The following is an 18,406-nucleotide window of genomic DNA, read 5'->3' as shown; positions in this document are numbered from 1 at the left end:
CTTAGTTCCTAATCTATTTAATTGCATTTAGCTGGCATGACTCCAAAGCTAAACTCAGTTTTCTTGTTCCTAAATTCTGTCTTTCACTTTATCCCTTTTAATTCATCTCTCCCAGAAGCCAGAAATGTTATCTGTATACAGAGCACTTTGCCATGCAGCCTACCTTGCTGTGTCTAAAGATGCTTCCAAAACAGAGGAAAATATCTGGCCAGCTGGCAGCCATACACCATCCCCCTGAAGATGATGCTTTCTCATACTTGCTCCTTTCTCATTCTGAGGAAGGAAAAGGTGAAAACCAAACTCCACATCTAAAGCAGCAATCATTCAAGCAAGTTTGATTCTGCTCTCTCATCTTTCCTATCTTGTCAGTGTCTCATTCAATTCTAGTTCTTTGACATGCGAGATTTTTAGGAAAAAAAAAAAAAAAAGTTTTGTCTGTGAATGAATTTTCTGACCCTGATTACTTGAAACATTTCATCTTCTGTCATATAACCAACTCAAACGCCTCAGAACCAGCCTGCTGGAACCTGCTGCCCTCACTACAAAGCCAGAAGCCATCCAGTTCAGCCTTTTACGTGAAATGGAACTTTCCAGCTAGAGACAACTAAATCAGCTGTAATAAGTGGTCAAAATGTTCCTGGTAAAGTTGTAATCTGACCCCAGAAACTGAGATAACTGGTTGAAAAATATTATAAAATCTGTGGTGGTGTTCTGGGGGGATTTTTTTGGGGGGGGATGGATGGTGTTGCAGTGTTTTAATTAGGGTCAATGAACGGTCGGAAGGTAGGATGGAAGGAAGGATGGATGTAAGGTAGGAAGGAAGGTATGTAGGAAGGAAGGAAGGAAGGAAGGAAGGAAGGAAGGAAGGAAGGATGAACTGGGTGAACAAACTTCAGCCAGGCATCTCCATGGTCTGTATTCTAAGACACAGAAATTGCTAAAAAGTTGCTGGGCCTCCAGTATAATGACTAAAGCAGAAAAAATAATTAACTAGGGAACTATTGCCCTCGTTAGTTCTGTTGCAACCTAGAATCAACAATATATTTTCTTTTCAACAGTACTACATTGTCTTGCTTTTAACCTGCATTTAAAAAAAATAGCAAATTCATTAATTTTGCCATAATCAAAATAGCATTTTTCTTTATTTACTCTTCGACAGACAAAAAAAAAAAAAAAAAAAAAAAAAAAAAGAAAAAGCTCCTACATTGAGTTGTCAGTATCAGAATCTGCATTCAAAAAGAAAAAATAGGAAACTCTTATCTTGTGGTCTTACCAGGCAAATCTACGTGAGCATAATGAAAGGAAGGAAGCTGTCAGGGGAGTAAAAGAAACTTTTAAAAGATGCATGGGAATGTCACTAGCAAGCACAAGATAATGGAGAACTTGCTGAAAGCTGGAATGGAAAATATTAAACAGTTCTCCACTTGGGAAAAGGGAAGGGAATGTACTGTTGCCAAATTTTGCAAAATGCTCTTGAGTTACAAATATGAAGGCAAGGCTCTTTGTGAGAGGTCTTGGCAAAGAGACAATCCTGAGAAAACGCAGATAGGACAGTTTAAACTGAGTTACTGCTAAACTGGGGGTTCCAGATCATATATTTCCCTCTTTCTTGATGTCCTGTAACTTCTCTTATGAGCACATAAGAGAATCTTGCACAATGACATGACTTTTTTTTTCTTGAATCCTTTGCCTCCTGCTTCCAGAAGATTTTTCCTTGAATGAGATATAATCATTCTTTACAGTAATGAAAAAAAAGGAAAAAAAAAAAAAATCTACATCTGAGAAGACACCAGGTAGAGCTGTGATTAAAGACTGACACTTTTACCTAGTATGCAAGATTAAATTTTCCATTTTTACACATTCCCTCAAGAACAACTTGTTCAGATATAGATGAGTTGGCATCATTCTGTCAGTTCTCAGTGTGGCAAAAAATTCTGGAGACTGGACCTGAAAATGAGCACCAAACATAAGGAATATCTATGACTGTTTTATTTTTCTTGAGATCTGCTTGGAAGAATACCATGGAATAAAGCCCTGGATAGATCCAGGGTCCAGGAGAGCTGGTTTTTTATTTCAGAGGTCATGTCTTCCAAGCTCAAGAATGAACTATTCCCAAGAGAAGATTAAATGAGATGTCTTGGATGAAAAGGGGGCTCCCAACAAAACTGAACTGTTAAAAAAGAAGCCTGCAAGAGGTGAAAGGGATAAAGGACCAGGGGGGAATATGGAGACACTGAGCATGCAGGGATGTGGTTAGGAGAGCCGAAGTCCATTCGGAGCTTAATCTGAAAAGGGACATGAAAGGCAAGAAGAGAGGTTTCTATGGGTAGTTCAGCAGCCCATAATGAAGGAAAAATGTATAACTTCTTCTGAATGAGCCAGGGGATCTGGTGATAGAGAATATGGCAATGGTGGAGGTAGTATTGCCTTTTTCACTTAATTCTTTACTGTTCCTATTGGCCTTGTCAACTCTTTTTTCTGTAAATTAACAGAAACACCATTTTTAGATGTGTACAGTATGACAGAAAATATTTTAAATCTTAGATTCATACTCACAGTATAGGCAAATCCTATTCCATATATATCCTTCAGATAAAGAAATATCTTATTGCCCAGTCAATAGTGTTTGGTAGGCATCACCATAGCAGAACTCCTCAAAGTAACCTGGGAGGGTTTGCAACATTTGTTGAAGGCAGTTCCTTTCAGTACAGGCTTTGGTTAACTTTTTTTTTTTTATTTTTTTTTTTTTTTTTTTTTATTTTTTATTTTTTTTTTTTTTTTTTTTTTATTTTTTTTTTTTTATTTTTTCTTTTTTTTTTTTTTTTTTTTTTTTTTTTTTTTCCCTAAAGAGAAATTCTTGAAAAATATAATGAAAAGAAAGTAAAGGACATCCAGAGGGACCACAATATTTTACCCCAAGCACCCACATAGCAGCCACACTTAAAATGCTCTAAATGGTATAAAAATACTTTCTACTATTATGGAGATTATCACAGATGCATATTTAAGGACAAGAAGGACTCCTTGGAGGATTCTGTGTGGCGGCATGCAAAATTTGGGTCATAGTCACCCATCCCATAATTCCTAAAGCATCACATTTCTGCAGTTTCAACAAGGAAATACTCTTAAAAAAAAAAAAAAAAAATCTAGCTTTTATTTCCACTAAATGTAACCATGAAAAACAGTTAACTTATTAAAAGCTTTCATAAAAAGATAAATATTTAAGCATATTTGACTGTGACTTTTCTTTGATTTGACCTTGGCTAAATTGAAAGCAAATAGAAAAATTTACAGTCAATGCTAGATGTGAGCTGTACTAATATCTGGCTAACTGCCTCTGCTGTGAAAGCTCTTTCTATTTCAGTAAAATTTTATGCACAAAAGCATTTTCTAGAAACTGATGTAGTGTGTTCAATACATTTTTAGACCCAAGCTTAATTACAAAAGCTTTTTCATAATAACAAATATTGTCCCAAGCAGAGACTGTATTTAATAAATATGCTTATTATTTTCCTTAATGAAAGCGATGTTTAAGATTTGTAGGTAATCCCATTACACTGTACTTCAATTATAAAGCCCAGCTCTCCTACCCTCCTGCTGATAGAAGACTTCCTCATCTTAGCTTCCAATTATATACATTAAGTCCTTCCAAAACTACCTTCATTATTACACACAGCATGTATAGCTCTATCAGAGAAAAAGCGGTAATTGGGAAAGAGCAAGATGCATTTTCGAGCCCAAGATAATCACAAGAAAAGTTAATTATGTCAATTAAAATAATCCTCTCTCCACTCAACAAATATGACCTGTTTGTACAAAGAAACACAGCAGGACATGTACCGATCTCTGATAAACCGTGGCATTCCTACTCAAGTAATTCTAATCAGAAAATCTGTGAAAGAACCAAAATTTGACTTTAAATTACTTTATAATAGAAGAATGGCTAAAAGAACTATTGGATCAATCAAGGGGAATTCTCCAAAACAAAAACCATAGCATTTTCTATATAAATCCAAAATTAAACCTCAGTGTTTCTGTTCTTGGACTAAACTTCTACTTCCTAGAAGCAGAAAAGTACAACTGACACAAGCAAACTACTGACAGAGAAAAGGTCTTGGAAAAAAATTAAAAATGTTAGGTACAAGAACTAAAATCTGTACCCTTACTCTCAACTGTTCTTGGCAAAGAACTTGATCTCATCATCAGGTGGCAACCAGTTGAATCTATGAAGTGTTGACTTTAATCACAGCATCTCAAGTCAGAGCTTTAAGTGTTGAAGATATGGCTACATATGGCAAAACCAGAGTTGTTCACCCCAAACAGCATCAGTGCACAAGGAGGCTCCCAGATCCTGTAACTGCACAATCCCAACTTTTATTCCCTCAGCTTGAAGGATGTGAGGTATCTCTCCCTATTAGCTGCCGCTGCTAGTTAATTTTCCTTGCTCCACCCATTGTACTTTGACATCACATTTGATCAGCACTTCAAGCATTTTTTAGAATGTACGGTTTTCACCAGCCGGCTCATTATCATATTTTCACAGCTAAGTGTGACAGTACAGCTGTTCATGACCTTAAATTTTGCTGTGAAGAATTTTTCCCATCCCACCTTGCAATACGTTACCTGGATCGTTCAGCTTTTGAACACTTCTTATCATCTCTATTGGTTATTGCTCCATGGGCATCAGAAATAGAAGCAATATTCTAGAGAGTGCTGCAATACTTTACCAATGCCACCATAAATTTATTTTGATCTGAGTAGTTTAGGTAGTTCTTTGCTTATGCCAAACTCTTATTTCTTTGCTTTACAAATTCCTGGCAATTTGCTGTATAGAATTTGTACTCACGATTTGATATGACAAGAAAAGTCAAGTCCAAGAACACTGCAGTTTAGAGAACATTTTCAGATTTCATAGGGAAATGCCAGCTACTTGTTCTGGAAGTTCCAATCTCCTAATTTCTTTTACCCTGACTTGGTTTTTTATTACTTGGTGATTTTGTCAGGGAATTGGGATCCTTGCCAAAGATATTTACCTCAATTTTGCTTCAAATTCTAAATTAGATTTCTCCTAAATAGTAAATTAGATTATTAATCAGTAAAAATCTAAATCTTCATTATTAATTTACTCGAAACAATACAGAACCTTGTAAAACATTTATGCAGCAGTAAACGGAGAACCACTTTGCAGAGATCATGACATGCTTAATTTACTACAGAACTAAATATTTAATTACAAACGGTAGCAAAAGCTGAAGGTGTTCTGCTGAAATTAATCAATCTTTTAAACAGCAATAGTCTTAACTTTATTGTGGGCAGTAATGGTAAAATTTTAGAACAATTGGTAGGAAACTTGCTCCTTTTTGTGGGGTTTGCCTTTACCAGTTAAGTGAAGAATCATGTATTTGGCTAGCCAGTCTGCTATTTCCTGATAGGTCTGGTCCCTCCTGTAGTTTCAACAGAAATATTTTTTAAATGTCATATTAAATGAATTGAAAATGCAATGCACTTTGAGGCACTACATTTGCAATGTAATAGTCTTGCTCCAATGATTTCCTTGCTAACACCTCTAATTAGAGTAATGGCATTTTAACTTCCTTGTGAATATCTAGCAGTTCTTTGTTTCATATTCAATTATCAAACCGTCCCAGGTACAATACTTTAAATTCATTTGCATTTATACATCCAGACTCATAAAAAAACCCAACAATTTGTTTATATTTCCAGTTTAGGAAACTGCACACAGAGCTTTTGCAAAGACTTCTCAAGATGAATATATCCTTCCCAGTGTTGAACCTGAACAACAAATGTTGATGCACATCAAATCTAATTAAGGTGAGCTTTCAAAACAGATATTCAACAAATGCTGATTGTTTCAGAATTTGCTAAGTGTGTAGCAATATGGAGCATGAGTTCTGGGGATTTTTTCCTCCTTTCTTAAACTATTCCCTGCTATTGTCTGTCTAACTCATATAACTAAGCTTTCAGAAGAGGAAGGTTAGGGATGGTTTTTACCCTTCTACACAGTGATGGATGCAAAGAATGGAGAAAACAAAGGAAGACAGGCTGGAGAAAATTAAGAACAATATCATCATGCCCCATTTCAGAGGGAGGTCTGTCGAATAGACTATTTTACCAAACAAAGAAATTATCAGGCTTGTCTGGAAAACAAAGGGTGACAACACGATTGCTTTCACCTCAACTTGAACATCTCTTTCAAAAAATCAAATTGATATTCCTTACCCATCTGGTTGTTTTTATTTTATTCAGAATATCCTGACCTTTTGCTATCTTACAAGAGTACATGACAGTCTTGTCAAAAATAATTCACCTAAAATCTTAAAAAAGTTGTTAGCTACGAACGAAAACCACAGTTATGTAGACGTAATTCATCAGCTAAGAGGAAAAGAATATTATATTTAGAGTAGGAGTAAAACACATTTTTCTACATATTCCTTATGTCTCAAGGCTAAAGAATATTTCATATAATTACAAAACTTCATGCTATAGTTCTTCAAGCCTCTAAATGGAATAAAGAAGTGAACATTTGGTAGCATGCCTCTCATTATGCTGCAGAATCCTAATGATGTGGCCTTGCTTCCCAAAGCAACTTGTAAAGTAAACTTTTTAGAAGTAAGATGAGTGATATCACAGGTGTTAATCAATCCATATTTAGTTTAAACATGGCTGTACTAAACATGAAAGCACTTCCAGTAAGACAGACTGAAGTAAATTGAAGAAATCTTAGTCTAGGATTGAAATAAAGATTTCACGCAGTTTGTTCTTCAAATCCAATCACAGTTCAACAATGATAAAGTTATTACAATGTTGATCTTCATGAAAGGCATGTGATAGCCTTGCAGCAGTTAATACCGAACACGGTGAGGCACTTATCGTGGTGCTGGTATCATGTGGGTCATCTCAGAAGAGCTAAGGGTGGTGCCAGCTATGGTACCTGCACATACTTTCTGTGTCTGAGCGATTTTATTCCTGAACAGACTGGTAAAGGAGGGAGGATGGGTGGTGGGAGGGGTGGAAATGTGACGAGCCTTGTTCTGCTGTTTACCCATAAGCTGCTGTGAAAAAGAGAGCTTCACACGTCAGAAAACGTTGTGAGTGTTTCATGCGGTATTGGGGCCTCCTTCCAGGTGATAAAACCTCTCAGACTGCACGTACTAGTTAGTCCCTTGATTCCTTCCAATTGCTCATCTGAAACTGCTAATATATATTAGAGCTATAACCAAGCTTTCCCTGATACGCACAAACATTTTAAGTAGTGTATGGCAGAGAATTTTTTTTCATCATAAAAATGTGACTCATTTAAAATAAACTGTCTTGAGAATAGCATGACATGACAATAATTCTAAATTTTACTAAAGCTTTTTACACACACATGACTTTGGAAGGCTGCCTTCCAGTGAGAGCAAGTTACATATGTACCAGCTCTAATGGCCCATATAGGACATTAAAAACACATAAAGAATAATTTGATAATTTACCTTAGGAGCAGTATGAGAATTTTCATCTTGGTTTCCTCCAGAGACTCTAATACCAAAGGACAGATTGTTTCTTGTCAGTGTTTCAAACTGATCTCTATTTGCAAACACAGCAATTGATGCCAAATGCAGCTCAGAACACAAATCAAACAACTATTTATTATGCACTGTTTTGAATTGCACATGCAGGATAGAGAGGCAAGTCATGAAAAAAAAAAAAATCATGCTTGCACATCACACAAAGCATTTCCATAATATACTCGAATACTGTATATAAATGCAAAGAAGTAAAACTATTCCAATAAAATAATGAGTGCCTTATGAGTTAAATATATTCAAAATGTTGCACACTGGGATTTAACAGAACTTGATATACAACATAGACCAAAATACAAATGCAGTAGTTATACAAAGAAAAGAAAAAAGGGGGAAATGATAAATTATTTACTGAATGAAAGCAGAAAATAGAAAATGAGAAAAAACTTTTCTTTGAGAAAATAGGTTAGGTTTTAACCAATGATAATAAGCCCACTTATTCATTAGAGGCAGGTCCAATCTAATTCTATTTGAGTTCCAGCTGAGCACTCAGAGCAGCAATTAATGCAGCTGTTGGTGCGGCTGTCGTTCTTTGAAGGTTCCTGTCCATCTCAGTTGTCTTGAAGAAAACAAGATGAAAAATAACTGGAAAAATTACTTAACCTTTTTCAAAGATGATCACAGCGCTGGCTAAAATGGCAAAGGGAAAAAGAAAAACTATTTTCAGTGCCATGCTACAGACATCTATGGGCAGTACCTGACAGGCAAATGTACAGAGAAGCACATGCCAAAATAATGCATGGGGGAAAGGGACAGGCATCACCAATGTATGGCAGTCAGCTAAGGTTGGAGTCTTAGATTAGACTGGAGAGAAGGAGAGAAGATATTCTGTTCTTTACCAAGGCCTCATCCATAACTGGTTAACAGGTACTTCTTTAACTTAAAAAAAAGAAAAGAAAAAAAAAAGAAAAAAAAAGAAAAAAAAAAAGCCAACTAATTTAACCAGGACTGCCCCTTATTGCTCATTACTTGCTACAGACAGGTTCTGGGCCTGGCCAGGTGCAAGAAAAGAAGCCCTCACAGAAGAGAAAAAAAAACAAAAACCAAAAAACAACACAATTAAAAGAAAAAGAATACTTTGAAATTTAGAATTTTAAGGGAATAACTTCAGTAGTTTACTGTTGATCAGTATCTTATCTTAAAACAGCATTCTTGCATTTTTCCAAGGTTAGTTGAATTTATTTATTATCACTACTACAAGTGATTGTGAGGCGGCAGTGAGTTAAAATAAATCCCTACTCAGGCAGCTTATCCCTCCTGTTATATATTAATCTTAGTGCATATGGGATTATAACCAAATGCAAAGAAGAAAAGGAAAAAAATCCAACTTGAGTAGCTATATGTTTCTGGATTAAATCACAATAAGAGAAAATGGCTTAGAATTCCAACTGAGCTGTGCTAAAGCAAAAGACAGAGAGCTCTGGATACAGGAACGCTTCCATATTTCTCTTCACACAGCTATGTGTGAAAAGATAAGATTTCTCCATGAAACTGTGAAAGAGAGCACTTAGAAAGTCCATTTGAAAAGATTCTTCCAGGAGGCTGAGGTAACTCTGGCATCTGTTCGAACAGGTAATTCTGCCAATAAGTGACACATTGAACCTGGACAATGAGGGCCCTTGATTGTCCAAACACAAATAAAATTATCCATTGCCCTTACAGCATGTGGCAGCTACATGACATGTCCCTTAGAGATGCAGTCATTTCACCTTTAGCCAAGGCAATAACCAGACCTGCAAGTTTTATCACTTCATCACAACCCCAGTGGACTGTAAATGATTTGATAAGCTCTGGTTTGAAAGAGAGGACTGCTTAAGAAATCTAAGGTGTGCACTGAATGAAAGAGAGAGTTTCTCTTCTTTGGAACTATATATATATGCAAAAATAATGTAAGAAAATACATGTCTATCTGCTAATATGTTTTATGATTACTTAATGACAGAGTTTCTATGTTATGAATAATTACTGTTTCAAGTGAATTTTTTATCTCTTTCAAATTAAATTTCTGGATAGCTACTTGTAAACAAAGCAAAAATGAAACAAGAATATATATCCTAGAACTGCCCACCCTGTAATTAGCTATGCTAAAATACAAATATGAGAACCATCTAAATTCAAGTGTCATCTTGATATGAAGACTTGATTGTTGTTATTGCCAGAATAGTTTTGAAAAAATTATAAAATATGCCTGCATTTATAGACTTTGTTGTTGTTGTTGTTGTCATTACACATCCCAGTTTTAACTTCTTAAAGCATATTTATGGGGGTCTTTTGAAAATATTCCATTGTAGGCTGAGAGTCAAGGATACTTGATTTAACCAAAACAACTCTAAAGCCAAGCACACAGAAGGAAAAACTGTTTGTTGGTCTATGTTCTACTTATGTAGCCTGCACTACAATACTTTCAAAACTACTCATTTAAAATTATAGTGCTCAGTTGTGAATGTGACCTTTGGGTCATCTTTATTTTTATTTACAATTGATAGTCCAAAAACTGCATTCTATTTTATCATTACATCTGATAACACTTTAGGAGTAATTTGATTTCTAAAAACTAGAAAGAGATTTTTAACAATGTTCTACTGTTACAGAATAGTGAAAATCAACTCATTTAAACACTACACATGGACCCTGTTGTTTTGCTCCCTAAAATAATCTGCAAGGAGAGACTTCATTTTAAAGTGACTGTTATCTTTAGCTTCAAAATCTCACCCACATAACTAATTCTATAGTGTTTAAAATTTGGGTCTCATGTTGCAATATGTTCCATGTCTGAATTAGCATGAAAACCAGTCCTGAACGTCCCTTTTTTAATTAAATTATGTGGTAACTTTGGCAAGTCTTTTCCCACTTTTGCGACTGACTCTTGAAACCCAAATTCTACTGATACAGTGAAGCATTATCAGCTTTCTTCACACTTTAGCTCATTTTCTCAGATCAACATGATTAATTGTTCCATTACTTTTCTGTGCCTCTTCCAACCATTTAGAATACTTATTTCTATAGCATAACCACATGCAGTTAACATCTCTTGATTTCTGCTTGATTGTGGTTTAATGAGAAAAATTCAAGACGTCAATCTTAGTTCCAAGGTTCAAGTGATCATGTTTACTCTCCTAACAATAATCCTTTCGATGTGACAAACTCAAAGGAGTTTAACAACTTTAATGAAACAAGGTAAGACCAGCAATGACTTGAAAGGAGTTCAACTCTTTTAGGGCAACATTAGTGGCAGCATTCCCTGTACACTAAATGTCACACTACTTGAAGGGAAGAGTAACACTAGCAATCAAGCCAAGACAACCAGATTGAGATAGAATTTGTAGATAATAAGTACAACACATACTGGAAAGAGTTTATGATTTGGTCTAATGAAAACAATAAAGTAGAGAAACATACTTAAGATTTGGCAAAATGAAAACATTAAGAGCAATTAATAGGCATTATCCCATTTTACTTACAAGTAGTTTTAGCCAGGACTGGTTAGGGGAAAAAAAAATAAAAATAGTTCAACTTCCAAAATTTGAAGGTTTTTCAAAATATTTTGCTTCAGTTCTGAATTAAAATAAAGTTTTAAAATATATCATAAAAGTATGACTCAAATAGAAATACTGGTGCACACTCATCCCATTATTCCTAGATGTCTTTTTCACTCGCCAGATGAAATTTTAACAGTGAGAATTCAAGTTTGGTTTATGGAAGCCTAATATTTACCAGGAAGTCATAGAATCCTAGAGTGGCTTGAGTTGGAAAGGACCTTAAAGGTGATTTCATTCCAATCCCCCTGCCATGAGCAGCAACACCTTCCACTAGCCCAGTCAGAGCCCCATCCAGCCTGCCCTTGAACACTGAAGCTCTTCACCTTTACATGAGTGTTAATGAGAGAGTGCCTTTCCACAGGGTCAGGCTCATCTGAGCGTGAAGTCCATGGAAATGCCAGGCTGGAGGGGGAAGCAAGAACTGAAAAGGCAGGGCAGGAGCAGTAGTGCTGCGCTCAACAGCAGGTACTGGGTAAGGTGATAAGAAAGCAAGCCCACAACAAACCCACCTCTTTCCTTTGGTCTCCCAGCTCTGCTGCTTGCTGATACCCTTTCCATTTCCCCAAGGCTCAAGATCAGTCCTCCAGCTCCTGTGAGCCCCCAGCCCTCAGCTGCAATGCTACAAGATGCAGGTCCCACTCATTTAGAGGCAATTTGTATGCCAACACCCCTGGAGTAGGGGTTGCCATATTCAGGTATGGGGAGATGAGCAGGATGGGGACAGGAGCTCCAGCTTTGGATAAGATGGAGACCTCTGGAGCCACTGTGGGCCATGTTCACCCACATGGTCACAACCAGACACCCTCACACAGGTGCAGAACACACACACAGGAGAACCAAGCGGTCAACATCAATGCCACCACAGCTCTCCCCACCAAGGACTGCCGCAGTCACCACAGAACCATGGAATGGTTTGGGTTTTAAGGGACCTTACAGATCACCTAGTTGCAACCTCCCTGACCTGGGCAGGGACACCTTCCTTGCCTTGCCCTTGTGTGCACCCCCTGGCGCAGCACGCTTCACACCTTGGAAGCTCTGCTCCCCTAAACAGACAGCTGGGAGGACATCCTGGTGGGATCCAAAGGAGATCAAAGTTCATGTCCTCTCTCTGCACAATTCAGGCACAAAGTTTTGACATTTCAAGGAGCTACACTGCCAGGTTGTGCACACACAGCAACCAGTGTTGTAACCAACCTCCTTTTTCTTCCTCATCTTACAAAAATAAATAGACTCATGCAAAATTTCTGTTTCTTAGAAATAGCCCGTAATAAATTCTTGACTCGTACTCATCCAAAGAATTAAAGCATAATAGAAAAATCTGTTAGGGAGCCCCAGTCTTCTGATTCCTACTCTCCAGATCGTTACTGCAAGTAAATCTTTTTGCACACATGTGGTATTAGAAAATCTGCTATATGTTACTACCTCCAAAAGTGCATTATGAAAACAATGTATCATTCAAATCATGCATACAGAGAAAAACAGCTAATTACTCTTCTAGGGAAACAAAAAAGGTGAAACTGCTTAATAATTGGATTATTCAACCATTATAAGAAAAAAAGGTCAAAGCCAAAACAAGGCATGCAGTTCAATGTTATTCTGAATTTATTTTTTGATAGATGTATATTCTATTTGTGTTCTCCTGTTACTGAAGATGTCAGTGTTGATCAGCTTCCAATCATTAATGGCACTTATTGAAATAGCATCCTGCTAGGAATGGGATTTTCTGGATTTGCTAGACTTTGATTTGCTGGAAAAAAAATTAAAAATTATAAATGAGCTCTGACTGTGGAATAAACGTCCAAGGGGGGGAAAAAAAAAAAAAAAAAAAAGTGTAAGGCAGTAAGTAAACATTTTACAAGGTGTTTATTGCACACTTACTGTCTCTGGCAAAAATGAAATTCCCATGCAAATATTCTAATAGCATGCTCAAGTAATATCAAAAAAGCCTTTCCCTAAAAACTGTTCGGCATAGCTTGAAAGCTTAAATAGCATGGACCTAAGTTGTCAGTTATTTTGAAAGTCGTACAGGGATGAACAAGTAGCAATATAATAAATCTATAAAGAAATATTTAAAGTACTTAAAATAAAGAGAAAAAGAGACATTTTTTTAAAAGCATTCTTTTAGTTGGTGCTACAAGACTCTACAGAGAAGAAAATAGTTTCTCAGTGAGTACTCTGGCACTGCTTTCTGAAATTTTTCAATGTTATTGAAATAATCTATGACCATATATGCTTTAAGCAATGCACACCAAATCTGTTTTTAAAGCTGCTGAGTGAGCTCCACTGTGTCAGGAGTGGAATGTGTCCACTCATCCTGCCTCTGTCATCTTGGAGGAAGCCTGAGAGCAAATATTCCTCTGGAGGGAGCCCCTCAGGACTAAGGAAGATCCAGGCTGCAACTTTTTCCTCCCATAGCAATATGCAATCAGCAGGAGAGTTTATATGATGCCCTCTTTATGGAAATGTGATTGATGACAGAGAAAGTTTGACAGCCCCATGTATAGTTCTCTGCATTTCTATTTCCCTCTTATGTATATGATGTCAAATATATAAATCACTACTGTTTAAGTAACTTCCCAATGACTTGCATATTTAAATTTCAAGATTTCCACAAAGTTCCTTTTTAACCATTGGGAATATTTTGCAGAAAAAGCAAACATCCCCCCCCATCCTCCCCTCAACCACAAATATAATATATTTTTGCTGATAATTTTCTTTAGGTGAAGGGCTTTTCCACTTACAAAGGAATTTAGGCAATGATAGTTACAAAGGATTGGTGGCTGTGTTACACAGCATAAGATATATTAAAGACATAATAAAGCAGCCCATTTAGAAAGTCTTTGACTACATCAAAGACAACAAGGAAAAGAGGAAGCCCTCATTATCAGACTAATGAGGTAACTTTATAACATTATATTGAAGTTTTTTCTCCCCAATCTAAATCTGAGTTTATGAAAGAGGAATTGTTTTTGGGGTTTTTTTTCTGAAAATGGTTTTTCTGGTAATGTAGACAAAATTGGATTGCAGGTCCACTAACTAATGTTTTCTATACTTAAAACAAAAGACAATTGCCTTGATATCCCCTAATTATCATTACTGCAAATTCTAAAACTATTTAAGTTCTGCTCAGGGAGAAAGAGGTCAGAAGCCTCTTACCTACAAGGGCTTCCAGAAAACAGCCAGTTAAATACAGTTCAATTTTATGAGAGAAAAATACTGAAAGATAGTACTGACCATTTTTACATACCTATATCTTTTTTAAATAAAAGGATCCACGCTGCAGCACAGTTTCAACAAGTACCGTGAAACAAAATTCCCAAACATTATAAATGCTTAACATGCTATTCCATCCTCATTAGTAGCACACTAGGAAAAAAAAATATATATATACAAGCAGCAAAGAATCAGCCGTTGTTTAAGAGCCTAATATGGTACGAGGAAAAAATAATGCAGCACAGCAACAAGTTCACTGGAGTGCTCCCTTAACACAGACATACCAGATGTACAGCTGTTTATCCTGGGAAGAAAAACAATCAAAAGAGGACATAAAGACTTTTGAAAGGATCTTCTCCCCGGTATTTAATAATATGCAAAATATTGGTGGATTCTCGTACAAAATCAGGACTGGCAATAGGTCGTTTTTCATGGTATTTTAAAAAGCTAAGTAGACACACAACAGGATGCCAGCCGGCAGCTTGCATGAGACATAAGGCTTTATATTCCCACTAGGAACGTACCTTCTCTGCTTTTGCTTTCCTGGCGTTATGCACAAACCTGCGTCCCAGCTTCTTGGCATACCAGATAGAGGCAAACATTGTAGTGAAGAAGATTTCAGTCTGAATATGCAGCACACACACACACAAAAAAAAAAAAACAAAAAAAACCACCAAAAAACAACTTCCCCCACAACTGAGATACAGATCTAATGCTGGTTAAGGTCTTAACTATGCTGTTGCTTTGTCAAGTCCTTTCATGCTGCCTTCTGAAAAAAAACAAACCACCCAGTGTGGCCAGTCTGCAGGTGTATTTACATACTGCCAGCAGGAAGTCCAGGGTGAGGCATCTTTGTATCCAGCTCACATCCAGTCTGCTAAGTGCCTGTCTGCAGTTCTTTAGCACTGTCACCACAAACTACATATGTGTCAGTATGAAAGGAAGCTGCAGTAAACTACTGTAGCAGACAGCTCACCTCCTCTTCTCCTGTTCTGAAATTTAACTCCTTGGTTCTCTCCGATTAGCCAGTATGCAACAGAAGCAGCAGCAGTTCAAAAATGAGATACACAGCACTGCAGGAAAGCAAAGGGGTACAAAAGTGCCAAAAATAGAAATGTGTATTAACTGTTAAGGTGAAAGAACAGGTGTTTCATGTGTCTCAGGGCAATTAAGATAGGAAAGGAAAACGGATTTTATTTTGTTCTTGCAGTCTGGGGTCTATTCAAAGATATTTTTGCTACCTAGTTTCAGTTCACAACAGACAGGCATCAGAGCTGCTCAGTTCACTTGCTGATGTCACAGATGCTCTGCTGAAGGATTTAAGACTCAATCAAGGGCTTCTGTTTTTCTTTGATAATACCTTCGCAAAACAGAAACCTGAGAGATTTTTTTTTTTTTTCCACAAATTCCAAACTTCTGCCCTACGTAAGCATGCTTTTCCCTCTTCCTTTAATTGCAAGCTATTCTGCATTAGGAGTTGGGAAGTGCCTTTGAACACCTATTTTTGCAATGAAACAGCAATGCACTATTTTTCTTTTGTCACACACTTCAGCTTTAACTCCTGCACTTCTCTTCAGTTATAATGGCTAAACAATAACCAGAAACATACTCTTCTGGCTCCTGACATATGACAAACCAGATGTTCCTCCCAGTCAGATGCAGTATCAAGGCTGTTTATTACAGTCCTTACATGCTGTATTTGATAGCACTTATAAGACAAGTCCTGCCCAATGCCCACCCACAAGTGTGGAGATACCAGGAGAACCCCTGCTGTCCTGTGTGCAAAGCTGGATTTGGAATGCACACATGCAAGAATAATTTCTACTCTGCTATTCCGTGGTAAAGAGCAACCCAAAACTAATCGATGCATGGCAAAGGAAATACAGGCAGAGCAATTTAGCATAGGACTCTTGGGGCCAAGGAAACACTTTCTCTGCCCCAGGATTTTCAGAGAATGGCTGAAACTACTTTCTCCAGAGTACAGGAAATCAAAAGGGAAAATATTCCACTCCCACTTATAACTTAGAGAGAACATCCAAGGTACTGTACCTGGATGGCATTACTCAAGCTTTGAGCCTAAAGGAACATACTGCTCAATTCTGTTTAGATTATAGAGAGTTCAAAGAATTCTCCAACACATTTTAAAATGGTAAGTTGGTTGACTAAATTGAAATTCTTAGATAGTGAGGGCTTTCTTTCAAGGTAACTCCAAGTTACCTTTTTTTTAAGGTAAGTCAACTACACCTTGACTTCTGCTTGACATCTAAAACCTTCTGACAAAATATTTGGTTACTAGTGGTATTTCTGTGAAGAAAATAGTTACTAACTACTTCCAATGCAAATATTTAATTAATCCTGGCAGCCAGGAAGTTTTAAGACCACAATATAGAGTAAATTCATGTCTCATCTAGAATATGATTGCTATGGAAGAGCTGTCTTTCCATAACATCACTTCAGCTCTCTGAAATCTAGGCTGATAGTAAGATAGACTCTCCAAGGTGAGAAAATCTTTATTATGCCATGTAGCAGCCTTCCACCATTCCCCCTATTTGTGGGATGACATTGTCTTAAAACAGAGGGAAGGGTAGACAAGAGAAGGAAGAAAGATGACCTGAAAAATTCAGGAAGAAATCAGAGACCTTGTCTCTAGATGTGATACCATTGTAAGGAAACATGGATAGAAAAAAAAAAAAAAAAAAGTGTAGAAAATGAGAAGCAACATCATTACACAGCTTAACCAACACTATAAATGTTAAAAGAACAAGAAAAAAAATCTTACATAGTATATGCATAAACAGTAGAACAATTCTCCCACTTTGCTCTCATGCTTTTATGAAGAGAATAAGCATAATTTGAAATCACTGCAGTACAACCAAAAAAGGGTACATTCTCCCAAACAACTATTTATATAGTCTTATGTATATTCAGAAGCTGAGAAAATCGAAGGAAATACTCATTAAACAATAAAACTTCCTTTTTATGACTTTTATCATCAACATTAGCAGCTTTACTGAACTATTTATTCAGGAAAAATAGGGAGTAATAAAAAGCCACAATTCATCCCACTTAAAGGAAAAAAAAAAAAGAGAATACATTGTTCATTTAAGAAATAATGACAAAGCAATAGGGAGGTAATTTTCTCCACCCACTGAAAATGTTAGATCAGGAAGAATAAATCTTGCCAAATACTTAATCCTGATTCTAATCAGAAGTACATTTTAACTGTTTGCATGCATTTGCAGATCTATCCAAAGCCTCAAGTACAGCAATGGCCAGACTGCAGGCCATTTCCTTACAGCTCCATCAGGCAGCAGTCTGCCATACATTGCCAATAGCAGGTTTATTAGGGCTGTACTGGTACCCAGGGAGTTTATGATTATGAATATTTTACTGTAACCATAACGAAGGCTGCATTTTACAGAAGTGCTACAAGCTGAGCTGCTTTATAAGAATTGGAACTCCCAGCTGCCGTCTCCTCACAGGAGTAATACGTACTTCAGCTTGCTCACTGAAGTGCTACGTTACAAGGACAGAGAGATGCATGCCATTGAGCAGCAATATTATCACAGACAGGAGATAATCAGTTAGGAGCAGATTTTACAAGGAGCTTCTTGCTGCAAATGAGTGGGTGGTTTTTGGTAAACCAATACACATCCAAACCACACATTAAATGTCATTCTTCTGCCTCTGTGAGACACCACAAGTGGGCACACGGGTACAAGTGCAGAGCAGTTACGCTCTTGAATCTTATTATTTTTATGACATGGCTCCCCAACATTGCAAGCAACGGCAATTGATGCTCGGCGCCGAAACAGATGGTAGCTTCAAACACCTTGCCAACTGTTTGTATGCAGAGTATCACCAGTAACTGTGACAGTTTGCCTCCTTTTTCAATTTTAGCAGTACTGCTTTACTTAAGCAGCACTTGGGAAGAAGCCTGGCTTTGCTTTAGACAGAGCATTAATTTTCCCTTGTTAAGGGATAACTTCCCACAGCACACACGTGGGGTGTCAACCTCCCCCTCACACACCTGTGGTGAAGATAGATGTTAGCTGTGCATTCTGG

At 37.0% G+C, this 18,406-nt stretch overlaps 1 protein-coding gene across 23 annotated transcripts in view; it reads right to left on the bottom strand.

The window, feature by feature from the left end:
* Nucleotides 1-18,406, bottom strand: part of DLG2 (discs large MAGUK scaffold protein 2) — a 984,477-nt gene that overhangs the window by 475,170 nt on the left and 490,901 nt on the right. The window contains exon 1 of one of the 23 annotated variants that reach the window (XM_040055823.2): nt 14,866-15,010. The exons of 21 other annotated variants lie outside the window; for them this stretch is intronic. In XM_040055823.2, the coding sequence (XP_039911757.1) occupies nt 14,866-14,943 (78 nt within the window). In that variant the 5' untranslated portion in view covers nt 14,944-15,010. Of the gene's footprint in view, nt 1-14,865; nt 15,011-18,406 lie in introns of those variants that run through there. One more of the 23 variants, XM_040055824.2, reaches the window with a different exon arrangement.

This window comes from Hirundo rustica, chromosome 2 (genome assembly GCF_015227805.2).
Source record: "Hirundo rustica isolate bHirRus1 chromosome 2, bHirRus1.pri.v3, whole genome shotgun sequence".
Classification (NCBI taxonomy): Eukaryota; Metazoa; Chordata; class Aves; order Passeriformes; family Hirundinidae; genus Hirundo; species Hirundo rustica.
The sequence above is the reverse complement of the archived record's forward strand: the minus strand, read 5'-3'. Positions and strand labels throughout refer to the sequence as shown.